General features: G+C 40.5%; 1 protein-coding gene across 4 annotated transcripts in view; it reads left to right on the forward strand.

Annotated features, from left to right (window-relative positions):
* The window catches only part of dnmt3ab (DNA (cytosine-5-)-methyltransferase 3 alpha b), a 41992-nt gene extending 31709 nt beyond the window's left edge, over nucleotides 1–10283 (forward strand). For all 4 annotated transcript variants that reach the window (XM_075448699.1, XM_075448701.1, XM_075448700.1 and 1 more), the window contains 12 exons: nucleotides 171–215; nucleotides 354–433; nucleotides 589–701; nucleotides 2513–2696; nucleotides 2804–2888; nucleotides 3287–3432; nucleotides 4290–4380; nucleotides 4546–4694; nucleotides 5913–5998; nucleotides 6160–6229; nucleotides 6614–6732; nucleotides 6881–10283. In XM_075448699.1, the coding sequence (XP_075304814.1) occupies nucleotides 171–215; nucleotides 354–433; nucleotides 589–701; nucleotides 2513–2696; nucleotides 2804–2888; nucleotides 3287–3432; nucleotides 4290–4380; nucleotides 4546–4694; nucleotides 5913–5998; nucleotides 6160–6229; nucleotides 6614–6732; nucleotides 6881–7022 (1310 nt within the window). In that variant the 3' untranslated portion in view covers nucleotides 7023–10283. The remainder of the gene's footprint in view (nucleotides 1–170; nucleotides 216–353; nucleotides 434–588; nucleotides 702–2512; nucleotides 2697–2803; nucleotides 2889–3286; nucleotides 3433–4289; nucleotides 4381–4545; nucleotides 4695–5912; nucleotides 5999–6159; nucleotides 6230–6613; nucleotides 6733–6880) is intronic.
* Nucleotides 10284–11596: the final 1313 nt, after the last annotated feature.

Here is an 11596-nt window from a genome sequence, read left to right on the forward strand (position 1 = left end):
AGTGCTCTGAGAAGAAGTGTTTGGACAAGAGGTCCATTGGTAACTGATATGACTAGGCAGGTGAAAAGGCTTAGATTGTTCAAAGACAATGAAAAGAAGCTTGTTAATTTTTGCGAATGAAGCCAAAAAAAAAAAAAACTTTGTTGCTAACCTGCATTTCTCTTTTTCAGAGCGGCTCGTTCACGAAGTCAGAGAAAAGTGTCGCAGCATTGAGGGTAAGGGCCGTGTCCTCTGAGTGCTTGCAGCAGCAAGCAAAGCTGCTGAAACGAATGCACCTGTGTCCATAAAATGATGAGAGTAAACCTCGCTGACCCCTGCCTGTTAAGTACTGACACATGCTTCTCTTCCTGCAGACATCTGTATCTCTTGTGGAAGTCTCAATGTTGGCCTCGAGCACCCTCTGTTTGCTGGAGGAATGTGCCAGAGCTGCAAGGTAAGCTAAAGCCCCCTAATGGTCTAAGTGTGTCATGAAAAAAAATCCCAGCCGATATGATAAACCGAACATATTTCAAGCAACACCTATGTGAGCCCATAAAAACTTTGGTTGTTAATATGTCTCACTGCTCGCTCTGGCTTTCCTCTGTGCAGAACTGTTTCCTAGAATGTGCTTATCAATATGATGATGATGGATATCAGTCGTACTGTACTATCTGCTGCGGGGGACGTGAGGTGCTCATGTGTGGAAACAACAACTGTTGTCGGTGAGGTTTCTACTGGCTTCAAATTACATCAATTACATGACGCCACATATACACATAAACGGGAGATAATTAGTAAGATGTTACATCTCCTCAGCACTAATTCAATCAATTCAGCGGAACCAAACCCAACGTATGATATAACTACGTAAAATCTCTTTTTATGAACTTCTTCTCCTCTTTTACTCAGTGAGGATATTCAGCTCTTATTGCAGGTCCAAATTCTTTCTTGAAGTTTCTTTGCCAATGCAAGTTCTCCCAAAATTGATTGAGAAAAAATATGAGGATGTGCAGCAAAGCCAAATAATTCATGTGTCGTTGTCAGTGTTCGTAAAATGTTTTGATTTGTGAATGGCGTTGAGGCTCAAACAAGTTAAGCCCCCTGGACACGAGTGCAGTATGTTGACATAAACGTAGATAGGAGAATTATGTCATCGCTGCTGACAGCAAATATACAATAGAAGCTTTGTGGTGGGCCGAAAATCTAATAATACTGATGTCAGGCACAGTCATAGAGGTTCAGTGGAGAAGCGGCCGGCAATAAATGTTATGCAAAGTGCAGTTGCCTTGCACATCAGCTAAACAGACCACTGTTAGTTAGCAAGAAAGAGTCTGATAAAGTACCCCACACAGTAAGTTTATGAGAACAAAATTGTAAAAGAGAACCACTGAGAACAGATTGAGTCTTGTCAGTCACGACGAACCAGCACACAATGCTTTGCTTTGTGTTTTCGATGATAGCATTTGACATTCGGGGGACATTTCGATGATAATTCGCTGCCTCTCCAACTGGGCAACGTGGACGTGAAACCGATGCTGCAATCTCATGGCCCGTTTCTGACCTCTGACTGAAGAAGAAACTGAACAAAGTTTCAGTCATCTACATTAAAGTTAACTGAAAGGACATGGCTGAAAGTATTCTGTGGTTTTGTTACTGTCCGTTGATGTCATCAGAAGACAAAGACTGACAACCCATTTGTCGAATATACACAGATCTATTAAAAAGGGAAAAGGTTTCACTGCAGGTGTTTTTAGGTTTTAGCGATTGGTAGTACCACAGGACTGAAACGCACATTTGTTGGGTAGTAAATTCAGCTACTAATGAATACAAATTATGAGTTACTATAAGAATTTACAGTAGAAGGACAGTATGTTTTTTTTTTTTAATCTAATGGAAGAACATGTGTGGCTGAGTGAAGTGTAGTTTTTGGACAATGACTGATTCTATTTTACCACCCCCCGACGGTACAAATATAACAGCAGTCAAAACCTCATTTTCCTTTTATTTCCTCATAACCAGCTACTCTACATTCTCGTATATGTGGGCTTTTAGGACAAATAGAATTACTGCCAGACCAAACATTTCTTAAGAAGATTGAGAGATTTATCCCCTGACAGAAACATTGGTGGGAATTCTCATTGAGCTTTTTTTAGCCGCTCGAGGTTCGTTTCTGTTTTTTTTTTTCCTCCACAGAATTCTTTTCCCCCTACAAGGCAGTAACTAGAGTAAACCCCACAGAGCACCCCCTCTTCTTCATTACACTTCCCGCCTTTCTTTTTTTTCGTTTGTGTTTGGGGTGTCAGATAGCTTCTTCTTTTTTTTTTTTTTGTGCCTCAGAAGGGTTGATTTACAATAAGAAGAGCACCACCAGGCATGTTGGAACATATTGCGCTGTATATGGCAGAAATACTTTGAAAATTGTATGCTTCGGTTAGTTTCCTGGCTGTGCTCAATACTACGACTACTCAGCTCAGCGAAATGTATTCAGCACTCATTGTACTTGTAGTAATGCATTTTTTGGCCTTGCGTTCAGGTGCTTCTGTGTGGAGTGTGTGGATCTCCTTGTTGGTCAAGGAGCCGCTCACGCTGCCATCAAAGAGGACCCGTGGAACTGCTTCATGTGTTCTCAGAAGGGCATGTTCGGTCTGTTGGAGCGTCGCTCAGACTGGCCCAACCGTTTACAGCACTTCTTTGCAAATAATCACGACCAAGATTTTGTGAGTACTTTAACCCTAAGGCTGAGAATGACAATGCAAGTGGCTCGCAGAGGAGAATGTTTCTTCACAGGCCTCACTTTTTTCGTCTTCTCATCCCGTCATTTCAGGATCCACCAAAGCTTTACCCCCCAGTCATGGTGGAGAAGAGGAAGCCCATTCGTGTTCTGTCACTATTTGATGGCATAGCAACAGGTTGGGCAGAGAGCTCCAATAGTTATTTTTTTTGTTGTCTGAATCTATAAGAATTGTTCCATTTGTACTCAGTTGTGGGTTTTTTTTTGCGATTTCATTAAATATTTGCAATGGTTTCTAAATTTTCAGTGCGCTCCTTCGAGTGACTTTGTTGTCACTCTATAATTGCTATAAAAATGTCATAAAACAGCTCCATTATTATAAATGCAAGAGTTTATCAGTCAACATGTGGGTAATATCTGTATTGTTAGGGAGAGTGATGTAGGTTAGGTTGATTCGTAGGCGGAAACAAACAACTCCAAGCTTCATATTAATCTAAATGGCACCATTTAGTTGGTGTTGATAAAGTCCTGACCTGTTTGTCCTTAGTGTCTCTGCTTTGACTACGCATTGTGCAGGGCTGCTGGTGTTGAGAGAACTTGGCATCCAAGTGGATCGCTATGTAGCTTCTGAAGTGTGCGAAGACTCCATCACAGTGGGTATCGTCCGGCATCAGGGACGGATCATGTACGTCGGTGATGTGAGGAACGTCACACGCAAACATGTGAGTTTTGACTTTTGGCTTTTGGCTGCTCAGTGGGACGTCAGTGGCAGATGTGACTGTAGTTTTGTTTTACCATTCACTGAAGCTGAGGACTAATCCTCTTCATTGGGCAATCAGAAACAGAACCATAGGAAAGTGGCACCTAAGAACTCTTCAACATGCACATGTGTTTTTATTGTCTTAAAAATGAGAAAAATAACTCACAACAGATGTTTAAATGAATACAGACGCTAGGCTTGCTGGTAATCGGCTCTGATTGCAGATGTTATTACTCACAAACTACGTTCCTAAACAGCAGTTGAATGTTTTCTAATGATGAACCGGAGAAAGTTGGAACCTTACCCTCCCATTAAATCTATATACCCACGTATATACCCTCTGGCAGGAGGCTGCGGTCCATCAGGACCAAAACCTCCCGCCACAAGAACAGCTTCTTCCCCTCTGCAGTTGGCCTCACCAACAAGGCCCACTGTACCCCCCCACTGACATGACCCCTCATCCCCACTGACACTTTATATATTAACGTTATATTAACGTTCTGTCTCGCTGTCATTACAGAGTGCATTACATTAACGCACTCTTCTTACAAATACTTTGCACATATTTTAATTTTTTTTTACATTTATTACTTTATTCTATTATGATTATATTTTTTGTTTTGTTCTTATGGCACCAAACAGACCAGGCCAAATTCCTCGTGATGTACAAATTACTTGGCAATAAAACCTTTTCTGATTCTGATTCTGATTCTGATGTCTTACTGAGGGAAGAATGGCATTAAGTATTAGACGTATAATACTGGATACTGTATAATGCATGTTTCTTTGTATCTGACTCTTACTCTTATCTCTGTGCAGATTCATGAGTGGGGTCCTTTTGACCTCGTTATTGGTGGAAGCCCATGCAATGACCTCTCAATAGTCAATCCTGCTAGGAAGGGTCTCTATGGTGGGTTCAATCTGCTTCACAACCTTATGCTTTATATGATTCTTGTACGTTTTGTAAATTAATCTGCTACAAATGTCTTGAATACGCAAATTGCCAGAGGATCAGATCAGATTCTGTCCCTTTCTGTGCTTCTACCTTTGTTTATTGACTTTTTCTTCCCCGCAGAGGGCACCGGACGCCTTTTCTTTGAGTTTTACCGCCTGCTCCATGAGGCCCGCCCAAAGGAGGGGGAAGACCGGCATTTCTTCTGGCTCTTTGAAAATGTGGTTGCCATGGGTGTCAGTGACAAGAGAGACATATCTCGCTTTTTAGAGGTTAGTTTCGACAGTGAAAGCTGTACTCTCCTTTGAAGATTTGAACATTAAGTAAGTACGCAGGTGTACATGACAGTAGGAAAAAAACAATTATTGTGTTAGTCTAACAAAACTGGACTTTTGCAATGCATATGAACATGTTTGTCTGTATGAAAACGAGTTTCTCAAAATTAGGCTAACCCGTCCAGATGATGCTTTTGAGAACTGAATCACTCCTGCATGTATAAGCTAGACTAGACTCAAGTAGGCTCAGGCTCTCCACACGTTCTCCAAAGTTTTATCTTTTTGCACTTTTTAGTAAAAAGAGTAAAGCAGACGTGTATACTGATACAGCTGAATCTCTAACAAAGCTGCCCTCATTCACATGGTCTTCCTGTTTCTTTTGTGAGATGGTTAAGAAATTGTCATTAAGAAGAATTATTCCATTAAGACAGATTGTCAACTAGTGGTTGCTTGAAGCATTTCCAGACTGTCGCTCTGCTCTAATAAAAAAATTTTAACCGTAGTTTCATCTGACAAAGTCACCTTTTAAGTAACATAAAGACAACAGCTGTGCAGTGAATTCAGCTACACTCACTCGTACAATGATATCCCAAAGCAAAAGTTAGAAGCGGAATTGTCGTGAACGCTTACTCTCACAGTCCACAGCGTTGCAGCTTCAGACGTACTTCTGCCAATGACTCGAGTCCTCTCCCATGCATGCAGCAAGCATGGTGGTCCTGTTAAACGGCCACATCAAGCTTTAACTGTTGTTCAACTCAACTGTGCATGTAACTGTGCTGGCTGTGGTGTGCTGGCAGTTACATAAGGATTTCTGGATAATGAATGCCCCCTTGTGGTAATGATGCATTATCTGCAGACCCACATTATTAGAAGGGATCACTGACCCTATTCTTCTTGATTAAACACTTGTAATACACTGGGTTTGATGAGCTTTAATCAACCCACAGATTTGATTCTTCTGCTCTCCACATTGCGTTTTGCCGTGTCAGGGACTGATTAACTATCAGGTTGAAGCACTTTATGGGTTCTGTGGGGACAATTCTATTTGACTGGCTCCAAATTGATTTGAAATGAAACCACAAAATGATTTCTTTAAATGATAGTGGCTTTGTACTTGAAAAGCTTAACTACCCATAACTCATTTTTTTATATACACGGCAGCTACCCTCGAGTCATGTCTGATTGCTGTTTGTTTTTCCTCTGCTCGGCTCACAGTGCAACCCAGTGATGATCGATGCCAAGGAGGTGTCTGCTGCCCACCGTGCCCGTTACTTTTGGGGTAACCTTCCTGGCATGAACAGGTCAGTGGGTGAATTGTGAGGGAGGCAACGGTCACCACAAGAAAAAAAAATGTAACCCTAACAGAAGGGACTGCATTTGTAGAATTGTTTTTAATGGTATAGCTCAATTTTACTGCCATATATTCATAACGTACATGGCTCCTGTTCATTTTCCTCTCCAGGCCTTTGACTGCCATGTTCAGTGACAGGCTGGACCTCCAGGGATGTTTGGAACATGGCAGAACAGCTAAGGTACTCTCGTATCAATGAGCATATTAACAGAAGCACATCTAACACCATGAATATTATCCTGAATCTAATGTAATCATAGTATACATTTGTTGTTTTTAATTTAGCTACAGCAGAATATCATGGCTCATTATACTTATTCAAATTGTTAAGCACCACACTCAGCACACTGTACACACCCTCAATTTATCAGCAAAAGGTAACAGTTTGAAATCTGTCTGATCAGCTCTGAGAAATCGTGATTCGTGTTCATGATCTTCAGCCTTTCCAAAACCTCTGATTTGTAAAAGGGTTCAAATTGCAAAAGTGTTCAAGTTTTGTGGCGTTGTTAAACCAGCCAGTTGTTTCCATGCACTGATGTTACAGTTATTCCTTTTTTATTGGCAGTTTGACAAGGTGAGGACCATCACCACCAGGTCTAATTCCATCAAGCAGGGCAAGGACCAGCACTTCCCCGTATTCATGAATGAGAAGGAAGACATACTATGGTGCACTGAGATGGAAAGGTATGTAAGCACAAAGATTCAGACCAAATACAAGTCGCTCAGAGATCAGAATTTCAAGATTATCTCTCTGTGTTTTCCCCCGTTTCGCTCCCTGCCTGTCCTTTTGGTTGTGTCTATGTCCGGTGGTGCGGCCGGTTGCCTTCGTCAGGATCTTTGGCTTCCCTGTCCACTATACGGACGTGTCCAACATGAGCCGACTGGCGAGGCAGAGGCTCCTGGGCAGATCATGGAGCGTCCCAGTTATCCGCCACCTGTTTGCACCACTTAAAGATTACTTTGCCTGTGTTTGAGCAATGGGAGCAAGTTGCTCCGAAGCGTTTTTAGGAACCGCAACTGTTTGTTGTGAACAAAACATTGATGTAGATTTCACATTATTTCTTGTATTTTAATTGTAATTCTTAATCTATTTAATTTTTTTTTTTTTTTGTCATTTTGCCTTTTAGCAGTGTTATTGTTGTTGATTTGTTTGTGCAAGCTATACTTGAGACTATGCTTTCTTCTCAAGACACTGAGACCTAGCGCTAAACGCATATTGTAAAAGAGAGGATAATGCGATGGGGAAACATCAGAAAGATGGGACTTTTTTTTTTTTTTTCAAGATATGTGAAATCTTTCAGTCGTGTGAGAGTGCTGTATGTCGAGGCTGCGCGATCGCCGCCCTGCGGTGCAGCCGCGCTTCCAGCCGCGCTTCCAGCTACTGAGCCTCACAAAGATGTGAATAGGAGGAAGGTGATTATTTTTTTTTTTCTTCAGTGTCAGGAGAGCCGTGTCTCTGAGAATCCAAAACACCAGATCACATATACCTCTTTGTTTACAGTTTCTATACACAACTGAAGGTAATAAAGGTACTACTGTAATATGGTTACAATACCATGGTGCTCCAAGATGATGAGAAACATCATAGCCCATGTGGCACGACAACTTTAGACAACACAGAGCTCTTTTTAACCTGTCGCTGGAGTCACTTGTGTTTGATGTTTTTACATTTAATGGAAAGAAAAAAAAGATCGGCCTTGTGTCATTTTCTCTACCTCTGAGGAAACGTGAAGGCGACAGACGTTACACTGCTACAAAGAGCCCGTGCTCCTCCACAGCTTTTTATACTTCTACTGTTTCCACTGGTGCTCATTTAACCTCTCAGCCTCGCAACACTCGGGCTCACGGGCCTCGATCTGCACAAACAGAGAGTGAAGCTAGCCACATGGGAGATGATGTTTTTTCTATCATCCCGACGAAAAAAAAAACAGAAAAAAAAGGAAAAGAAAAAAAAAAAAAAAACAGGGAAAAAAAAACAAGTTTCAAGAGCAAAGTCTGCGGTGAGCTACTTTTCCTAGCTTCACCCCGACTGATATTACTGTACAACTGTTAGTAAACGGGGCTGCAGGAGGAAGGGGGACCAGGCCGGGTAACCGTCCTCCTCAGCGCCCACCTCTGTAAAACTGAAAAAACTGTCAGGTGCAAATCCTCAACAACATGGTGCGGCTTCACAAAGTTCTTCTACCTTTTTATAGCAATTTTGTGCTGTTTTATCAACATTATTAAGCACTTTTATATGTATACTTTCTTTTTTTTTTTTTTTTTCAAATGTTTTTTTTTTTTTTGGTGAATTGTTTCATGTTTAGTTTGATGATGTGAACTGATCTACCCTCGTGTAATACTTTTTGTATACAGTAGGGCTGTGCCAATAGAAGTGCAAGTACGGCTTTTGATATGTGAAACCCTCGTTATTTGACAATGTACATACAGTAGGTGGATTGACCTTTGTAATCTCAAACTTCTTTTCTTTTTCTCCATCATCCGTGTTTCTCTGGTGTTTTTCAAGCGACAACGCAGCCGTGTTGCCACCAAAATTCAAAGAATGTCTATTTCTTTTAAGATTGTAAAATGTGAAGCAGAGTTTAAGAGCCGCGTTCGTCCGCTTTGCGTGACATTCTGTCCCCGTCGTTCCCCCCCCCCTCCCTCCCCCGTGAAGGACATTTGGGCCTCTGCTGTTTTTATTTTAGAAATCGCTGCGGTACGCGTTGGGTCAATTTTAAGTGCCGGTTCGAAGTTGGGTCACATCCACAAACTAAATTCTCTTGATTGTAACGTCAGAGCTAAGTATGGAGGATTTAGGCTGCAGTTTGTCAAAACGAAAAACTGACACAGTGTCGGACAAAGGTGTCGGCACTCAAAGAAGAAGAAGAAAAAAACAGAGGCTTATGAGAGCAGATGTTTTCTCGTATCTATGATATTTAAGATTCAAAATTTGAAATCTAATTTCTTTATGCGATTCATTTCTTAAGTGACCTTATCGCCATCGTTTTTTGTCCTCACGCACGAGGCTCAGAATGAGCTCCTGTGCTCTGTGATATTTTAACCAGATGTTACCCCCCCCCCCCCCCCCCCCCGTCATTTCATGACACTCAACCAGCCCCTTCACGTTTGTACATTTTGTACATACTTTTTCCGGTTGCTGTTTTCAATTTGTTTTTGTCTCTTTTTTCCTTTTTTTTTTTTATTTCGTATGAGATGTACAAATATAATTCTTTGCTAATATATATCATCGAAAGAAAAAAAAGACCTTAGGTGAAAAATAAGAAAAAAAATCGAGTGAGAAATTTGATTCAGAACTTGCTTTAAGCGTTAGATGTAGGGACACTCCCAAGTCAGCTTTTTCGTACCGATTTGTTTATGTCAAGTGGTATCCAGATTTTGACGTTTCGTGAGCTCAACATTGGCGTTACAAACGGGTCCCGGCTTCCCTGCGCAGCCCTACACGGTGGTGTTTTTTTTTCTCCCCCCTTTCCTTGCCTTTGTTTCCCTTTTTTTTATAAAACTTTTAAAAAACAGGGACTGTAGGCGTTTTTACAATGGTGCTAAACATTTTATCAAGAAAAATATATTTGATTGGAAGAGAAATAAACCCGTCTTGACGATGACTGTTTTCAGTTCCTTGTAGTCATGGAAAAGAACTATTATTTCACTCATATAAATATATTAACAAAGGCATTTTAACTTTGTACTTGGGAAGAAAAAAAGAAAAAAACAAGGATAACAAATAATGAAAGGTTTCCTATATTGTTTTAGACTAGAGATTGCTGTAGTTGGTGCTTATCTGTGGGAACATTGTGTGAGAAAAAAAAAAAGCTAATAACTTTTACTGTAGCATACTTAATGCGCATTGCTTCTTATTACTACATTCCATGCCGTAATATTCTCCATGTCTGTTTTTCAGAACGTTGCTCCGAATTGACGCGTGTTTTGTTTAGTTTTTATCAGCGACAACCTTTTGTTTTTTCACTGTTCAACGCAGGTCAATACTTTTATATTTGGTGATACTGTTGACGCTCTCTGTGGCTTTTGTTTCTGTCATAACTGTTTTATGGCCTATACGCTTCTCCTCAAGAACAGTTCGTACAGCAAATGTAGCAGCCATTCTCCACTTTGACCCCCCCACCCTTCTCCGCCCCCACATACTTATGTTTAGTGTCCAGAGAGAAGATAAAAGCTCCGTATGTACTTGTGCTGGAGAACACTTGAATAAATGTCTTGTTTTTGTGCAAAAAAAACATCTGCCAACGTCTGCATTTCTTTTTTTCTTTCTTTCTTTCTTTCTTTCTTTCTTTCTTTCTTTCTTTCTTTCTTTCTTTCTTTTCTTAATTTTTGACAGAATCTGTCCAAAGAAAGGGTCATTTCGTGTTGCGGGCCTCGGAATTGTGCAGCGATTAGATTGAAAGTTTTGACGTAAGCAAGCAACACAGCGGATCTTCAAAGTTTGAGTCAACACAGAGATTTGTGACATCGCTTTTTGTCCAACAAATGAATGCACAAGTGGATACGTTCTAGTAATTAAAAAAAACAAAACTGTTGCATTACCACCAGCTCTAATTGTTCAAATGAAACTACCTCACATATATGAGGTAAACCAACAGTGCTGTTTCACATGGGACGCGTTTAATTAGTCAAAATAGAATAAATGCGGTGTCTCACTTCCACACTGCACAATTTCTGTATGCAGTATATGCTACATACATACCTTTATATTATACCGATACACCAGATATGAACAGAAAATCGCTTAAGTACTCATCAAAAATGTGATATCACGATTATAATGATGTATATGTAGTTTGGATTTGGAGAAAAACTGCCATGATTTGGGAGTATAGCACACAAAACATGTTAGAACAATCCGTTATTTTTCCCTCAACAAGGAAATTAGCATTGTTGCATGAATACGGCCCAGATACAGACGTAAAATCCCTAGAAAATTAGAAATGAGCGTTAAGGATAAAAACACAATACAACAGAATAGAAAATATAAGTACTGCGCAGTGAATGAGAAGCACTAAAGAAATAGAGGAATACGAATGTTGCAGTGACTGCCAAAGACAGTCATTACACATCAGGCAATAACTGAATAACATTTCAACTGTATTAAGCAGTCAAATCTAAAGCAGTTTCAGCATTTTTGTCTCACATTACAAACATGCAATTAGTTATTATAGTAAACACATTATAAAAGTTACAAATCATTTGGGGATTTGAATCCGCCATAATTAGAGGACAGTACATCTGAATGATCTATTTCCTTTGTGACTGTAATTGCCAGGAGGTCAATGTGAGGTGTAAACAACGAGCCTAAGTTCAGTTTCCATGTCATCAGGCCCTTGAACAAGGGACACGTTCCCCAGGGTCATGCCACCTGAGTGTTCGCCATCTTTAGGGCCACCTTGCTGCTTCTCTCTGATCAAAACTAAGCAAAGGTGCCATTCTTCGGCTTTTCTTTCATCCATCTACGTCTCATCGATGAGCTTGCACATGCGCCATATTAAGTGAGCTCTCTCATCTGTCAGGAAGTTTTCCTTAATTCATAACTGTG

This window comes from Odontesthes bonariensis, chromosome 17 (genome assembly GCF_027942865.1).
Source record: "Odontesthes bonariensis isolate fOdoBon6 chromosome 17, fOdoBon6.hap1, whole genome shotgun sequence".
Lineage (NCBI taxonomy): Eukaryota > Metazoa > Chordata > Actinopteri > Atheriniformes > Atherinopsidae > Odontesthes > Odontesthes bonariensis.